Raw genomic sequence first — 17,500 nt, 5'->3', positions numbered from 1 at the left:
GTCTCTGAGAGTGTGTTGTCTCTATCTGTGTCTCTGAGAGTGTGTTGTCCCTATCTGTGTCTCTGAGAGTGTGTTGTCCCTATCTGTGTCTCTGAGAGTGTGTTGTCCCTATCTGTGTATCTGAGAGTGTGTTGTCTAATATCTGTGTCTCTATCTGTGTGTCTCTGAGAGTGTGTTGTCTCTATCTGTGTCTCTGAGAGTGTGTTGTCCCTATCTGTGTCTCTGAGAGTGTGTTGTCTCTATCTGTGTCTCTGAGAGTGTGTTGTCTCTATCTGTGTCCCTATCTGTGTCTCTGAGAGTGTGTTGTCTCTATCTGTGTGTCTCTGAGAGTGTGTTGTCTCTATCTGTGTCTCTATCTGTGTCTCTGAGAGTGTGTTGTCCCTATCTGTGTCTCTGAGAGTGTGTTGTCTCTATCTGTGTGTCTCTGAGAGTGTGTTGTCTCTATCTGTGTCTCTATCTGTGTCTCTGAGAGTGTGTTGTCCCTATCTGTGTCTCTATCTGTGTCTCTGAGAGTGTGTTGTCTCTATCTGTGTCTCTATCTGTGTGTATCTGAGAGTGTGTTGTCCCTATCTGTGTCTCTATCTGTGTCTCTATCTGTGTGTCTCTGAGAGTGTGTTGTCCCTATCTGTGTCTCTGAGAGTGTGTTGTCTCTATCTGTGTCTCTATCTGTGTCTCTGAGAGTGTGTTGTCTCTATCTGTGTCTCTATCTGTGTCTCTGAGAGTGTGTTGTCCCTATCTGTGTCTCTGAGAGTGTGTTGTCTCTATCTGTGTGTCTCTATCTGTGTCTCTATCTGTGTCTCTGAGAGTGTGTTGTCTCTATCTGTGTCTCTGAGAGTGTGTTGTCCCTATCTGTGTCTCTATCTGTGTGTCTCTGAGAGTGTGTTGTCTCTATCTGTGTGTCTCTATCTGTGTGTCTCTATCTGTGTCTCTGAGAGTGTGTTGTCTCTATCTGTGTGTCTCTATCTGTGTGTCTCTGAGAGTGTGTTGTCTCTATCTGTGTGTCTCTATCTGTGTCTCTATCTGTGTCTCTGAGAGTGTGTTGTCTCTATCTGTGTCCCTATCTGTGTCTCTGAGAGTGTGTTGTCTCTATCTGTGTCTCTGAGAGTGTGTTGTCTCTCTCTGTGTCTCTGAGAGTGTGTTGTCTCTATCTGTGTCTCTGAGAGTGTGTTGTCTCTATCTGTGTCTCTGAGAGTGTGTTGTCTCTATCGGTGTCTCTGAGAGTGTGTTGTCTCTATCTGTGTCTCTATCTGTGTCTCTGAGAGTGTGTTGTCCCTATCTGTGTCTCTGAGAGTGTGTTGTCTCTATCTGTGTCTCTGAGAGTGTGTTGTCTCTATCTGTGTCTCTATCTGTGTCTCTGAGAGTGTGTTGTCCCTATCTGTGTCTCTGAGAGTGTGTTGTCTCTATCTGTGTCTCTGAGAGTGTGTTGTCTCTATCTGTGTCCCTATCTGTGTCTCTGAGAGTGTGTTGTCTCTATCTGTGTGTCTCTGAGAGTGTGTTGTCTCTATCTGTGTCTCTATCTGTGTCTCTGAGAGTGTGTTGTCCCTATCTGTGTCTCTGAGAGTGTGTTGTCTCTATCTGTGTGTCTCTGAGAGTGTGTTGTCTCTATCTGTGTCTCTATCTGTGTCTCTGAGAGTGTGTTGTCCCTATCTGTGTCTCTATCTGTGTCTCTGAGAGTGTGTTGTCTCTATCTGTGTCTCTATCTGTGTGTATCTGAGAGTGTGTTGTCCCTATCTGTGTGTCTCTATCTGTGTCTCTATCTGTGTGTCTCTGAGAGTGTGTTGTCCCTATCTGTGTCTCTGAGAGTGTGTTGTCTCTATCTGTGTCTCTATCTGTGTCTCTGAGAGTGTGTTGTCTCTATCTGTGTCTCTATCTGTGTCTCTGAGAGTGTGTTGTCCCTATCTGTGTCTCTGAGAGTGTGTTGTCTCTATCTGTGTGTCTCTATCTGTGTCTCTATCTGTGTCTCTGAGAGTGTGTTGTCTCTATCTGTGTCTCTGAGAGTGTGTTGTCCCTATCTGTGTCTCTATCTGTGTGTCTCTGAGAGTGTGTTGTCTCTATCTGTGTGTCTCTATCTGTGTCTCTGAGAGTGTGTTGTCTCTATCTGTGTGTCTCTATCTGTGTGTCTCTGAGAGTGTGTTGTCTCTATCTGTGTGTCTCTATCTGTGTCTCTATCTGTGTCTCTGAGAGTGTGTTGTCTCTATCTGTGTCCCTATCTGTGTCTCTGAGAGTGTGTTGTCTCTATCTGTGTCTCTGAGAGTGTGTTGTCTCTCTCTGTGTCTCTGAGAGTGTGTTGTCTCTATCTGTGTCTCTGAGAGTGTGTTGTCCCTATCTGTGTCTCTATCTGTGTCTCTGAGAGTGTGTTGTCCCTATCTGTGTCTCTGAGAGTGTGTTGTCCCTATCTGTGTCTCTGAGAGTGTGTTGTCTCTATCTGTGTCTCTGAGAGTGTGTTGTCTCTATCTGTGTCTCTGAGAGTGTGTTGTCTCTATCTGTGTCTCTGAGAGTGTGTTGTCTCTATCTGTGTCTCTGAGAGTGTGTTGTCCCTATCTGTGTCTCTGAGAGTGTGTTGTCCCTATCTGTGTCTCTATCTGTGTATCTGAGAGTGTGTGTCTCTATCTGTTTCTCTGAGAGTGTGTTGTCTCTCTCTGTGTCTCTGAGAGTGTGTTGTCCCTATCTCTGTGTCTCTGAGAGTGTGTTGTCTCTATCTGTGTGTCTCTGAGAGTGTGTTGTCTCTCTCTGTGTCTCTGAGAGTGTGTTGTCTCTCTCTGTGTCTCTGAGAGTGTGTTGTCTCTCTCTGTGTCTCTGAGAGTGTGTTGTCTCTCTCTGTGTCTCTATCTGTGTCTCTATCTGTGTGTCTCTGAGAGTGTGTTGTCTCTATCTGTGTCTCTGAGAGTGTGTTGTCTCTCTCTGTGTCTCTGAGAGTGTGTTGTCTCTATCTGTGTATCTGAGAGTGTGTTGTCTCTATCTGTGTGTCTCTGAGAGTGTGTTGTCTCTATCTGTGTCTCTATCTGTGTGTCTCTGAGAGTGTGTTGTCTCTCTCTGTGTCTCTGAGAGTGTGTTTTCTCTCTCTGTGTCTCTGAGAGTGTGTTGTCTCTATCTGTGTCTCTGAGAGTGTGTTGTCTCTCTCTGTGTCTCTGAGAGTGTGTTGTCTCTATCTGTGTCTCTGAGAGTGTGTTGTCTCTATCTGTGTGTCTCTGAGAGTGTGTTGTCCCTATCTGTGTCTCTGAGAGTATGGTGTCTCTATCTGTGTCTCTGAGAGTGTGGTGTCCCTATCTGTGTCTCTATCTGTGTCTCTATCTGTGTGTCTCTGAGAGTGTGTTGTCTCTATCTGTGTGTCTCTGAGAGTGTGTTGTCTCTGAGAGTGTGTTGTCTCTATCTATGTCTCTGAGAGTGTGTTGTCCCTATCTGTGTCTCTATCTGTCTCTCTGAGAGTGTGTTGTCTCTATCTGTGTCTCTGAGAGTGTGTTGTCCCTATCTGTGTCTCTGAGAGTGTGTTGTCTCTATCTGTGTCTCTGAGAGTGTGTTGTCCCTATCTGTGTCTCTGAGAGTGTGTTGTCCCTATCTGTGTCTCTGAGAGTGTGTTGTCCCTATCTGTGTCTCTGAGAGTGTGTTGTCTCTATCTCTGTGTCTCTGAGAGTGTGTTGTCCCTATCTCTGTGTCTCTGAGAGTGTGTTGTCCCTATCTCTGTGTCTCTGAGAGTGTGTTGTCTCTATCTGTGTCTCTGAGAGTGTGTTGTCTCTATCTGTGTCTCTGAGAGTGTGTTGTCCCTATCTGTCTCTCTGAGAGTGTGTTGTCCCTATCTGTGTCTCTGAGAGTGTGTTGTCCCTATCTGTGTCTCTGAGAGTGTGTTGTCCCCAGGTCAGGAGTATAACTTCCTGAAGATGGAACCAGGAGAGGTGAACTCACTGGGAGAGCCTTACGACTTCGACAGCATCATGCATTACGCTAGGAACACCTTCTCACGGTAACACACACACACACCCACACACACGCACGCACGCACGCACGCACGCACGCACACCATGTAACTTTTGTTTAACTCTAAATCCCTCCCCCCTCCCTCCCCCCTCCCTCCCTCCCCATCTCTCCCCCCCTCCGTCCCTCCCTCCCTCCCTCCCTTCCTCCCTCTCTCTCTCCCCCCCTCCGTCCCTCCCTCCCTCCATCCCCCCTCCCTCTCTCCCTCCATCCCTCCCTCCCTCGCTCCCTCCCTCCCTCCCACCCCATCTCTCCCCCCTCCGTCCCTCCCTCCCTCCCTCCCTCTCTCTCTCCCTCCCCCCTCCGTCCCTCCGTCCCTCCCTCCATCCCCCCATCCCTCTCTCCCTCCCTCCCTCCCTCCCTCCATCGCTCCCTCCCTCGCTCCCTCCCCATCCCTCCCCCCCTCCGTCCCTCCCTCTCTCTCTCCCTCCCTCCCCCCTCCCTCCCTGCCCCCTCCCTCTCCCCCCCCCTCTCTCCCTCTCTCCCTCCCTCCCTCTCTCCCTCTCTCCCTCCCTCTCTCCCTCTCTCCCTCCCTCTCTCTCATTCCCTCCCCCCCTCCGTCCCTCCCTCCCTCCATCCCCCCTCCCTCTCTCCCTCCATCCCTCCCTCCCTCGCTCCCTCCGTCCCTCCCACCCCATCTCTCCCCCCCTCCGTCCCTCCCTCCCTCCCTCTCTCTCTCCCTCCCCCCTCCGTCCTTCCCTCCCTCCATCCCCCCATCCCTCTCTCCCTCCCTCCCTCCCTCCCTCCCTTGCTCCCTCCCCATCTCTCCCCCCCTCCCCCCCTCCGTCCCTCCCTCCCTCCCTCTCTCTCTCCCCCCTTCCGTCCCTCCCTCCCTCCCCCCTCCCTCTCTCCCTCCCTCCCCCCCCTCTCTCCCTCTCTCCCTCCCTCCCTCTCTCCCTCTCTCCTTCCCTCTCTCCCTCCATCCCCCCTCCCTCTCTCCCTCTCTCACTCCCTCTCTCCCTCTCTCTCTCCCTCCCTCTCTCCCTCCCTCCCCCCTCTCTCCCTCTCTCCCTCCCTCCCTCTCTCCCTCTCTCCCTCCCTCTCTCCCTCCATCCCCCCTCCCTCTCTCCCTCTCTCTCTCCCTCCCTCCCTCCCTCCCCCCCCCCCCTTCCCTCCCCCCTCCCTCCATCCAGAGGTATGTTTCTAGACACCATCCTCCCATCTAGAGATGAGAATGGGATCCGTCCTGCCATTGGCCAGAGAACCAGACTCAGTAAAGGAGATATAACTCAGGCCAGGAAGCTCTACAGATGCCCCGGTAGGTCTGTGTACTGTGTGTGAGTGAGTGTGTGTGTTTCTGTGTACTGTGTGTGAGTGAGTGTGTGTGTTTCTGTGTACTGTGTGTGAGTGTGTGTGTGTTTCTGTGTACTGTGTGTGAGTGAGTGTGTGTGAGTGAGTGGCTTACTGGCCTTTCTCATCAGGGACTCTTCTTCTTCTGCTCTCTGAGGTGTCAGTCACATAGCAGAAGAAATGTGTTTCCTCCCTCCAGCCAGTCACATAGCAGAAGAAATGTGTTTCCTCCCTCCAGCCAGTCACATAGCAGAAGAAATGTGTTTCCTCCCTCCAGCCAATCACAGAGCAGAAGAAATGTGTTTCCTCCCTCCAGCCAGTCACATAGCAGAAGAAATGTGTTTCCTCCCTCCAGCCAGTCACATAGCAGAAGAAATGTGTTTCCTCCCTCCAGCCAGTCACATAGCAGAAGAAATGTGTTTCCTCCCTCCAGCCAATCACATAGCAGAAGAAATGTGTTTCCTCCCTCCAGCCAATCACATAGCAGAAGAAATGTGTTTCCTCCCTCCAGCCAGTCACATAGCAGAAGAAATGTGTTTCCTCCCTCCAGCCAATCACATAGCAGAAGAAATGTGTTTCCTCCCTCCAGCCAATCACATAGCAGAAGAAATGTGTTTCCTCCCTCCAGCCAATCACATAGCAGAAGAAATGTGTTTCCTCCCTCCAGCCAATCACATAGCAGAAGAAATGTGTTTCCTCCCTCCAGCCAATCACAGAGCAGAAGAAATGTGTTTCCTCCCTCCAGCCAATCACATAGCAGAAGAAATGTGTTTCCTCCCTCCAGCCAATCACATAGCAGAAGAAATGTGTTTCCTCCCTCCAGCCAATCACATAGCAGAAGAAATGTGTTTCCTCCCTCCAGCCAATCACATAGCAGAAGAAATGTGTTTCCTCCCTCCAGCCAATCACAGAGCAGAAGAAATGTGTTTCCTCCCTCCAGCCAATCACAGAGCAGAAGAAATGTGTTTCCTCCCTCCAGCCAGTCACAGAGCAGAAGAAATGTGTTTCCTCCCTCCAGCCAATCACATAGCAGAAGAAATGTGTTTCCTCCCTCCAGCCAATCACATAGCAGAAGAAATGTGTTTCCTCCCTCCAGCCAATCACATAGCAGAAGAAATGTGTTTCCCCCCTCCAGCCAATCACATAGCAGAAGAAATGTGTTTCCTCCCTCCAGCCAATCACATAGCAGAAGAAATGTGTTTCCTCCCTCCAGCCAATCACATAGCAGAAGAAATGTGTTTCCTCCCTCCAGCCAATCACATAGCAGAAGAAATGTGTTTCCTCCCTCCAGCCAATCACATAGCAGAAGAAATGTGTTTCCTCCCTCCAGCCAATCACATAGCAGAAGAAATGTGTTTCCTCCCTCCAGCCAATCACATAGCAGAAGAAATGTGTTTCCTCCCTCCAGCCAATCACAGAGCAGAAGAAATGTGTTTCCTCCCTCCAGCCAATCACATAGCAGAAGAAATGTGTTTCCTCCCTCCAGCCAATCACAGAGCAGAAGAAATGTGTTTCCTCCCTCCAGCCAGTCAGGTTCCACAGAGACGGTGATGTCATGTGTTCTTCCCTCTGAATGTGTGTGTGAACTCAAAACATGTTGGTTTTACTATCCAAGTGGGGACCAAAACATGTCTTCCCATGTCTTCCCATGTCTTCCCATGTCTTCCCATTCAAAGTTCTATTTTCCCTAACCTAACCCTCTAACTAACCCTAACCCTTAACCCTTAACCCTTAACCCCTAACCCGTATACCCTAACCCTCAACCCTTAACCCCTAAACCTTAACCCCTAACTCTTAACCCCTAACTCTTAACCCCTAACCCTTAACCCCTAAACCTTAACCCCTAATCCCTAACCCTTAACCCCTAATCCCTAACCCCTAACCCTTAACCCTCAAACTTAACCTAACCCTTAACCCCTAATCCCTAACCCTCAAACTAAACCTAACCCTTAACCCCTAATCCCTAACCCTCAAACTAAACCTAACCCTTAACCCCTAATCCCTAACCCTCAAAATAAACCTAACCCTTAACCCCTAATCCCTAACCCTCAAACTAAACCTAACCCTTAACCCCTAATCCCTAACCCTCAAAATAAACCTAACCCTTAACCCCTAATCCCTAACCCTCAAACTAAACCTAACCCCTAACCCCTAACCCCTAAACCTAACCCCTAAACCTAACCCCTAAACCTAACCCCTAACCCAGACATGGGCAAACTACGGCCCGCGGGCCACATACGGCCCGTTAGGCTTTTTAATCCGGCCCGACGAACTTGTCCAAATTATAGTAAAAACCTCCTTTTTTTCCCCTTTCCCTGCAATGCCCACGTTTCCCCAATAGATGGCGCACTCAAAACACATTGACCGTTGTTGGAGTGGCGCGTATTTCTCTTTATTTCACTTTAATTTTCACTTCGTTTCACGTCACCATTAAGCCCTTCTGTGAAAATGAGCGGACCAAAGAGAAGGAAAGTGGACAGCGAATGCCGAGTGTTTAATAAGGAGTGGACAACAAAATACTTCTTCACTGAAGTCCGATCAACGGCTGTATGTCTGATATGCCAAGAAGCTGTTGCGGTTTTCAAAGAGTACAGTATCAGCCGTCACTTTGCCACGAAGCATGCAAACTATGCTAGCAAGCAGTCAACACAAGAGGTTGGCAGCTAATTTACAGAGTCAACAGAACTTTTCTCACCGACAAACTGCAATTCAAGAGTCAAGTACCAAGGCAAGTTATTTGCTGGCATTCAAATTAGCAAAGGCCAGCAAGCCTTTCTCCGAAGGCGAGTTTTTGAAAGAGTGCATGGTAGAGACAGCAGGTCTCTTGTGTCCGGATAGCAAAGCCAAGTTTGAAAAAATCAGTTTAGCACGCAGGACAGTGACTCGCCGCGTGGAACTGATTGACGAAGATATAGTCAGCGAGTTAAACAAAAAGGCATTTACGCACAGCAGCGGTACAGTAGCTTTATTAACACGCCGCACATCGCTCTTAATTTAAATTTACATTTTCAGCTGCAGGTTGGATATTTAATACAGCCTATGTCTGTGTGCTTGGCAACGATACACGTGTACTGTTTGCGCGTGAAGGCGAGGGCGTCCGTGGCGAGTTTGTAGAGTGCGCGGTCAGGACAATCCATCCATGATTTTGCGGAGTTTAACACAAGTAGATATTATTGAGCTTGAGTATTTCGTTGTGTAATAATATGTTTTGAATGTTGAAAGTGATTCCATTTTTCAATAAATGTTGATTTCTTTAACTTTGCACCTTCGATTGAAACTTATTAAAAACAGACGCAATCTTGATAAATCACAGTGCGTATGTTATTTTAATCTATTTACATTTCCTCATCCCGGTATCTGCGAAATAGTATGTAAATGCCATATCTTGCATATTCCTTGAGACAAATTTATTAACTGATAAGGGCTATTTTTTACATTTGAAAGACAGTTAATAAATTGGGTTGTAGTGTTCTTACTGTGCTATGAGGTTTGCACACACTACATTTAATGCTTTAGTATATCCGGCCCAAACACTCCCTCCAAATGCTCCTGGCCCGGCCCCTCTGTCAAATTTTAGAACCCATTGTGGCCCGCGAGTCAAAAAGTTTGCCCACCCCTGCCCTAACCCCTAACCCTAAGGTTTGAGGGCCGGAGACTTTAATGCAGGGAAACTTAAATTAGTTTTACCGAATTTCTATCAGCATGTCACATGTGCAACCAAAGGGGAAAAAACTGTAGACCACCTTTACTCCACACACAGAGACGTGTACAAAGCTCTCCCTCGCCCTCCATTTGGCAAATCTGACCATAATTCCATCCTCCTGATTCCTGCTTACAAGCAAAAACTAAAGCAGGAAGAACCAGTGACTCTGTCAATAAGGAAGTGGACTGATGAAGCAGATGCTAAGCTACAGGACTGTTTCGCTACCACAGACTGGAACATGTTCTGGGATTCTTCCGATGGCATTGAGGAATACACCACCTCAGTCAGCGGCTTCATCAATAAGTGTATTGATGACGTCGTCCCCACAGTGACCGTACGTACATATCCCAACCAGAAGCCATGGATTACAGGCAACATTCGCACTGAGCTAAATGGTAGAGCTGCCACTTTCAAGGACTCTAACCCAGAAGTTTATAAGAGATCCCGCTATACCCTCCGACAAACCATCAAACAGGCAAAGCATCAACACAGGACTAAGATCGAATCGTACTACACCGGCTCTGACGCTCGTCGGATGTGGCAGGGCTTGGAAACCATTGCAGACTACAAAGGGAAGCACAGCCGCGAGCTGCCCAGTGACACGAGCCTACCAGACGAGCTAAATGACTTCTATGCTCGCTTCGAGGCAAGTGACTCTGACATATGCATGAGATCATCAGCTGTTCTGGATGACTGTGTGATCACGTTCTCCGCAGCAAGGTTGTGATAAAACCTCACACTCATTCTTATGTGTGAGTGTGGCAGGCTTACGATGATGGCAAAAAACAACATTTGAGAGTGTGCTGACTGTGGTGCTAGAAGGGGTACAGCTGACTGTGGTGCTAGAGGGGGTACAGCTGGAGGTTGAATGTCTCATGGGGGACTGGACTATAAAACGTTTGGGAATCACTGCTCTGGGGCAACGATGTCCAGATGGAATTTGTCTTTGTGGTCCTGGTAACTGGACCTTTTCTGGAACTTTCTATTCTAACATTCTATTGTAACAATCTATTCTGACATTCTATTGTAACAATCTATTCTGACATTCTATTCTAACAATCTATTCTGACATTCTATTGTAACATTCTGTTGTAACAATCTATTCTGACATTCTATTCTAACAATCTATTCTGACATTCTATTCTAACATTCTGTTGTAACATTCTATTCTGACATTCTATTCTAACAATCTATTCTGACATTCTATTCTAACAATCTATTCTGACATTCTATTCTAACATTCTGTTGTAACATTCTATTCTGACATTCTATTCTAACAATCTATTCTGACATTCTATTGTAACAATCTATTCTGACATTCTATTCTAACATTCTGTTGCAACATTCTATTCTGACATTCTATTCTAACATTCTGTTGTAACATTCTATTCTAACATTCTGTTGTAACATTCTGTTGTAACATTCTATTCTGACAGTCTATTGAAGCAACTTTGGCTCAACATCTGCACATACTCTCCTGGTGTCTGTGTATAAGATGTGTGTGTGTGAGTGAGCATTCATGCGTGTGTGCGTACTTGTGTATGTGTGTGGTGGACCCAGCTGTAGTCCTTATGAGGTCATATGTGACAACTGACAGATGAGCCGGGCCCTAGGGCACTCTGGGTAAAAACAGCATGCATGATGGGAGAGGACGGCACATGTGACTCATCTCACTACGAGAGAGATGGAGGGAGAGGAGGAAAGAGATTTGGAAGGAGATATGGAACGAGAGATGGAGGGAGAGATGGAGGGAGATATGGAGGGAGAAAAGGAGGGAGAGATGGAGGGAGAGATGGAGGGAGAGATGGAGGGAGAGAAGGAGGGAGAGATGGAGGGAGATATGAAGAAATGGAGAGAGATGGAGCGAGAGATGAAGACAGAGAAGGAGAAAGAAATGAGGGAGAGATGAGAGAGAGATGGAGGGAGAAATAGATGGGAGTAGACAGAGAGAGAGAGATGGGAGTAGAGATGGTAAAGATAGAGAGAGAGAGATGGGAGTAGAGATGGTAAAGATACAGAGAGAGAGATGGGAGTAGAGATGGTAAAGATAGAGAGAGAGATGGGAGTAGAGATGGTAAAGATAGAGAGAGAGAGATGGGAGTAGAGATGGTAAAGATAGAGAGAGAGATGGGAGTAGAGATGGGAGTAGAGATGGTAAAGATAGAGAGATGGGAGTAGAGATGGTAAAGACAGAGAGAGAGATGGGAGTAGAGATGGTAAAGATAGAGAGAGAGAGAGAGATGGGAGTAGAGATGGTAAAGATAGAGAGATGGGAGTAGAGATGGTAAAGACAGAGAGAGAGATGGGAGTAGAGATGGTAAAGACAGAGAGAGAGATGGGAGTAGAGATGGTAAAGACAGAGAGAGAGATGGGAGTAGAGATGGTAAAGATAGAGAGAGAGATGGGAGTAGAGATGGTAAAGATAGAGAGAGAGAGATGGGAGTAGAGATGGTAAAGACAGAGAGAGAGATGGGAGTAGAGATGGGAGTAGAGATGGTAAAGACAGAGAGAGAGATGGGAGTAGAGATGGTAAAGATAGAGAGAGAGAGATGGGAGTAGAGATGGTAAAGATAGAGAGAGAGATGGGAGTAGAGATGGTTAAGATAGAGAGAGAGAGATGGGAGTAGAGATGGTAAAGATAGAGAGAGAGAAATGGGAGTAGAGATGGTAAAGATAGAGAGAGAGAGATGGGAGTAGAGATGGTAAAGATAGAGTGAGAGATGGGAGTAGAGATGGTAAAGACAGAGATGGGAGTAGAGATGGTAAAGACAGAGAGAGATGGGAGTAGAGATGGTAAAGATAGAGAGAGATGGGAGTAGAGATGGTAAAGAAAGAAAGAGAGAGAGAGATGGGAGTAGAGATGGTAAAGATAGAGAGAGAGATGGGAGTAGAGATGGGAGTAGAGATGGTAAAGATAGAGAGAGAGATTGGAGTAGAGATGGTAAAGATAGAGAGAGAGAGATGGGAGTAGAGATGGTAAAGATAGAGAGAGAGATGGGAGTAGAGATGGTAAAGATAGAGAGAGAGAGATGGGAGTAGAGATGGGAGTAGAGATGGTAAAGATAGAGAGAGAGATGGGAGTAGAGATGGTAAAGATAGAGAGAGAGATGGGAGTAGAGATGTTAAAGATAGAGAGAGAGATTGGAGTAGCGATGGTAAAGATAGAGAGAGAGAGATGGGAGTAGAGATGGTAAAGATAGAGAGAGAGATTGGAGTAGCGATGGTAAAGATAGAGAGCGAGAGAGATGGGAGTAGAGATGGTAAAGATAGAGAGAGAGAGATGGGAGTAGAGATGGTAAAGATAGAGAGAGAGATGGGAGTAGAGATGGTAAAGATAGAGAGAGAGATGGGAGTAGAGATGGTAAAGATAGAGAGAGAGATGGGAGTAGAGATGGTAAAGATAGAGAGAGAGAGATGGGAGTAGAGATGGTAAAGATAGAGAGAGAGATGGGAGTAGAGATGGTAAAGATAGAGAGAGAGATGGGAGTAGAGATGGTAAAGATAGAGAGAGAGATGGGAGTAGAGATGGTAAAGATAGAGAGAGAGATTGGAGTAGCGATGGTAAAGATAGAGAGAGAGAGAGATGGGAGTAGAGATGGTAAAGATAGAGAGAGAGAGATGGGAGTAGAGATGGTAAAGATAGAGAGAGAGATGGGAGTAGAGATGGTAAAGATAGAGAGAGAGATGGGAGTAGAGATGGTAAAGATAGAGAGAGAGATGGGAGTAGAGATGGTAAAGATAGAGAGAGAGAGATGGGAGTAGAGATGGTAAAGATAGAGAGAGAGATGGGAGTAGAGATGGTAAAGATAGAGAGAGAGATGGGAGTAGAGATGGTAAAGATAGAGAGAGAGATGGGAGTAGAGATGGTAAAGACAGAGAGAGAGATGGGAGTAGAGATGGTAAAGATAGAGAGAGAGATGGGAGTAGAGATGGTAAAGATAGAGAGAGAGAGATGGGAGTAGAGATGGGAGTAGAGATGGTAAAGACAGAGAGAGAGATGGGAGTAGAGATGGTAAAGACAGAGAGAGAGAGATGGGAGTAGAGATGGTAAAGATAGAGAGAGAGATGGGAGTAGAGATGGTAAAGATAGAGGGAGAGATGGGAGTAGAGATGGGAGTAGAGATGGGAGTAGAGATGGTAAAGATAGAGAGAGAGATGGGAGTAGAGATGGTAAAGACAGAGAGAGAGATGGGAGTAGAGATGGGAGTAGAGATGGTAAAGATAGAGAGAGAGATGGGAGTAGAGATGGTAAAGATAGAGAGAGAGATGGGAGTAGAGATGGTAAAGATAGAGAGAGAGATGGGAGTAGAGATGGGAGTAGAGATGGTAAAGATAGAGAGAGAGATGGGAGTAGAGATGGTAAAGATAGAGAGAGAGATGGGAGTAGAGATGGGAGTAGAGATGGGAGTAGAGATGGTAAAGATAGAGATGGTAAAGATAGAGAGAGAGATGGGAGTAGAGATGGTAAAGACAGAGAGAGAGATGGGAGTAGAGATGGTAAAGATAGAGAGAGAGATGGGAGTAGAGATGGGAGTAGAGATGGTAAAGATAGAGAGAGAGATGGGAGTAGAGATGGGAGTAGAGATGGGAGTAGAGATGGTAAAGATAGAGAGAGAGATGGGAGTAGAGATGGTAAAGACAGAGAGAGAGATGGGAGTAGAGATGGGTGTAGAGATGGTAACGATAGAGAGAGAGATGGGAGTAGAGATGGTTAAGATAGAGAGAGAGATGGGAGTAGAGATGGTAAAGATAGAGAGAGAGATGGGAGTAGAGATGGTTAATTTTTAATGTTTAGGCTTTTAGATGTATTATTTTTTCTACTGTTGACTGTTACCATTTCATTGTTGTTATAGTTATTATTTTTATTATAATTTAATACCATTTACATTTTTGGCGATATTGATACGATGTTTTTCATGCCAACAAAGAAGCGTGAGTTTAAACGGAAGAAGTTTAAAAGGGGTGGGGCTTATACCAATGACAGAGAAGAGTTTAACTTTCTCTCTCTCTCCCTCTGTGTGTGTGTGTGTGTGTGTGTGTGTGTGTGTGTGTGTGTGTGTGTGTGTGTGTAGCATGCGGGGAGACCCTACAGGAGTCGACAGGTAACTTCTCGTCGCCCGGATATCCAAACGGTTACCCCTCGTACACACACTGTGTCTGGAGGGTCTCTGTCACCCCGGGAGAGAAGGTAAACACACAGAGAGATAGGGGAGAGAAGGTAAACACACACAGAGATAGAGGAGAGAAGGTAAACACACAGAGATAGGGGAGAGAAGGTAAATACAGAGAGATAGGAGAGAAGGTAAACACAGAGATAAGGGAGAGAAGGTAAACACACAGAGAGATAGAGGAGAGAAGGTAAACACAGAGATAGGGGAGAGAAGGTAAACACAGAGATAGGAGAGAAGGTAAACACAGAGATATGGGAGAGAAGGTAAACACAGAGATAGGGGAGAGAAGGTAAACACAGAGATAGGGGAGAGGAGGTAAACACAGTGATAGAGGAGAGAAGGTAAACACAGAGATAGGAGAGAGAAGGTAAACACAGAGCGATAGGGGAGAGAAGGTAAACACAGAGAGATAGGGGAGAGAAGGTAAACACAGAGATAGGGGAGAGAAGGTAAACACAGAGATAAGGGAGAGAAGGTAAACACACAGAGAGATAGAGGAGAGAAGGTAAACACAGAGATAGGGGAGAGAAGGTAAACACAGAGATAGGGGAGAGAAGGTAAATACAGAGATAGGGGAGAGAAGGTAAACACAGAGATAGGGGAGAGAAGGTAAACACACAGAGATAGGGGAGAGGAGGTAAACACACAGAGATAGGGGAGAGAAGGTAAACACACAGAGAGATAGAGGAGAGAAGGTAAACACAGAGATAGGGGAGAGAAGGTAAACACACAGAGATAGGGGAGAGAAGGTAAACACACAGAGATAGGGGAGAGAAGGTAAATACAGAGATAGGGGAGAGAAGGTAAACACAGAGAGATATAGGAGAGAAGGTAAACACAGAGAGAAAGAGGAGAGAAGGTAAACACAGAGATAGGGGAGAGAAGGTAAACACAGAGATAGGGGAGAGAATGTAAACACACAGAGATAGGGGAGAGAATGTAAACACACATAGATAGGGGAGAGAAGGTAAACACAGAGATAGGGGAGAGAATGTAAACACACAGAGAAAGGGGAGAGAATGTAAACACAGAGATAGGGGAGAGAAGGTAAACACAGAGATATGGGAGAGAAGGTAAACACAGAGAGATAGGGGAGAGAAGGTAAACACAGAGATAGGGGAGAGAAGGTAAACACAGAGAGATAGGGGAGAGAAGGTAAACACAGAGAGATAGGGGAGAGAAGGTAAACACAGAGAGATAGGGGAGAGAAGGTAAACACACAGAGATAGGGGAGAGAAGGTAAACACAGAGATAGGGGAGAGGAGGTAAACACACAGAGATAGGGGAGAGAAGGTAAACACAGAGAGATAGGGGAGAGAAGGTAAACACACAGAGATAGGGGAGAGAAGGTAAACACAGAGATAGGGGAGAGAAGGTAAACACAGAGATAGGGGAGAGAATGTAAACACAGAGATATGGGAGAGGAGGTAAACACACAGAGATAGGGGAGAGGAGGTAAACACACAGAGATATGGGAGAGAAGGTAAACACACAGAGATATGGGAGAGAAGGTAAACACAGAGATAGGGGAGAGGAGGTAAACACACAGAGATAGGGGAGAGAAGGTAAAAACAGAGAGATAGGGGAGAGAAGGTAAACACACACAGAGATAGAGGAGAGAAGGTAAACACACAGAGATAGGGGAGAGAAGGTAAATACAGAGAGATAGGAGAGAAGGTAAACACAGAGATAAGGGAGAGAAGGTAAACACACAGAGAGATAGAGGAGAGAAGGTAAACACAGAGATAGGGGAGAGAAGGTAAACACAGAGATAGGAGAGAAGGTAAACACAGAGATAGAGGAGAGAAGGTAAACACAGAGATAGGAGAGAGAAGGTAAACACAGAGCGATAGGGGAGAGAATGTAAACACAGAGAGATAGGGGAGAGAAGGTAAACACAGAGATAGGGGAGAGAAGGTAAACACAGAGATAAGGGAGAGAAGGTAAACACACAGAGAGATAGAGGAGAGAAGGTAAACACAGAGATAGGGGAGAGAAGGTAAACACAGAGATAGGGGAGAGAAGGTAAATACAGAGATAGGGGAGAGAAGGTAAACACATAGATAGGGGAGAGAAGGTAAACACACAGAGATAGGGGAGAGGAGGTAAACACACAGAGATAGGGGAGAGAAGGTAAACACACAGAGAGATAGAGGAGAGAAGGTAAACACAGAGATAGGGGAGAGAAGGTAAACACACAGAGATAGGGGAGAGAAGGTAAACACACAGAGATAGGGGAGAGAAGGTAAATACAGAGATAGGGGAGAGAAGGTAAACACAGAGATAGGGGAGAGAATGTAAACACACAGAGATAGGGGAGAGAAGGTAAACACAGAGATAGGGGAGAGAATGTAAACACACAGAGAAAGGGGAGAGAATGTAAACACAGAGATAGGGGAGAGAAGGTAAACACACAGAGATAGGGGAGAGAAGGTAAACACAGAGAGATAGAGGAGAGAAGGTAAACACAGAGAGATAGGGGAGAGAAGGTAAACACAGAGAGATAGGGGAGAGAAGGTAAACACAGAGAGATAGGGGAGAGAAGGTAAACACAGAGAGATAGGGGAGAGAAGGTAAACACAGAGAGATAGGGGAGAGAAGGTAAACACACAGAGATAGGGGAGAGAAGGTAAACACACAGAGATAGGGGAGAGAAGGTAAATACAGAGATAGGGGAGAGAAGGTAAACACAGAGAGATAGGGGAGAGAAGGTAAACACACAGAGATAGGGGAGAGAAGGTAAACACACAGAGATAGGGGAGAGAAGGTAAACACAGAGATAGGGGAGAGAAGGTAAACACACAGAGATAGGGGAGAGAAGGTAAACACAGAGAGATAGGGGAGAGAAGGTAAACACACAGAGATAGGGGAGAGAAGGTAAACACGGAGAGATAGGGGAGAGAAGGTAAACACACAGAGATAGGGGAGAGAAGGTAAACACACAGAGATAGGGGAGAGAAGGTAAATACAGAGATAGGGGAGAGAAGGTAAACACAGAGAGATAGGGGAGAGAATGTAAACACAGAGATAGAGGAGAGAAGGTAAACACACAGAGATAGGGGAGAGAAGGTAAACACAGAGAGATATGGGAGAGAAGGTAAACACAGAGAGATAGGGGAGAGAAGGTAAACACAGAGATAGAGGAGAGAAGGTAAACACAGAGAGATAGGGGAGAGAAGGTAAACACAGAGATAGGGGAGAGAAGGTAAACACAGAGAGATAGGGGAGAGAAGGTAAACACGGAGAGATAGGGGAGAGAAGGTAAACACACAGAGATATGGGAGAGAAGGTAAACACAGAGAGATAGGGGAGAGAAGGTAAACACAGAGATAGAGGAGAGAAGGTAAACACAGAGATAGGGGAGATA

General features: G+C 46.4%; 1 protein-coding gene across 1 annotated transcript in view; it reads left to right on the top strand.

The window, feature by feature from the left end:
- The window catches only part of LOC129846244 (dorsal-ventral patterning tolloid-like protein 1), a gene marked incomplete at its 3' end in the record, with an annotated part of 143,890 nt that overhangs the window by 96,393 nt on the left and 29,997 nt on the right, over positions 1 to 17,500 (top strand). The window contains exons 7-9 of the mRNA XM_055914250.1: positions 3,853 to 3,958; positions 5,103 to 5,227; positions 14,035 to 14,150. Coding sequence (XP_055770225.1) covers positions 3,853 to 3,958; positions 5,103 to 5,227; positions 14,035 to 14,150 — 347 coding nt within the window. The remainder of the gene's footprint in view (positions 1 to 3,852; positions 3,959 to 5,102; positions 5,228 to 14,034; positions 14,151 to 17,500) is intronic.

This window comes from Salvelinus fontinalis, unplaced genomic scaffold (genome assembly GCF_029448725.1).
Source record: "Salvelinus fontinalis isolate EN_2023a unplaced genomic scaffold, ASM2944872v1 scaffold_0487, whole genome shotgun sequence".
Taxonomy (NCBI): Eukaryota; Metazoa; Chordata; class Actinopteri; order Salmoniformes; family Salmonidae; genus Salvelinus; species Salvelinus fontinalis.
Note: the sequence above shows the minus strand (reverse complement) of the source record. Positions and strands in the feature narration are given on the sequence as shown.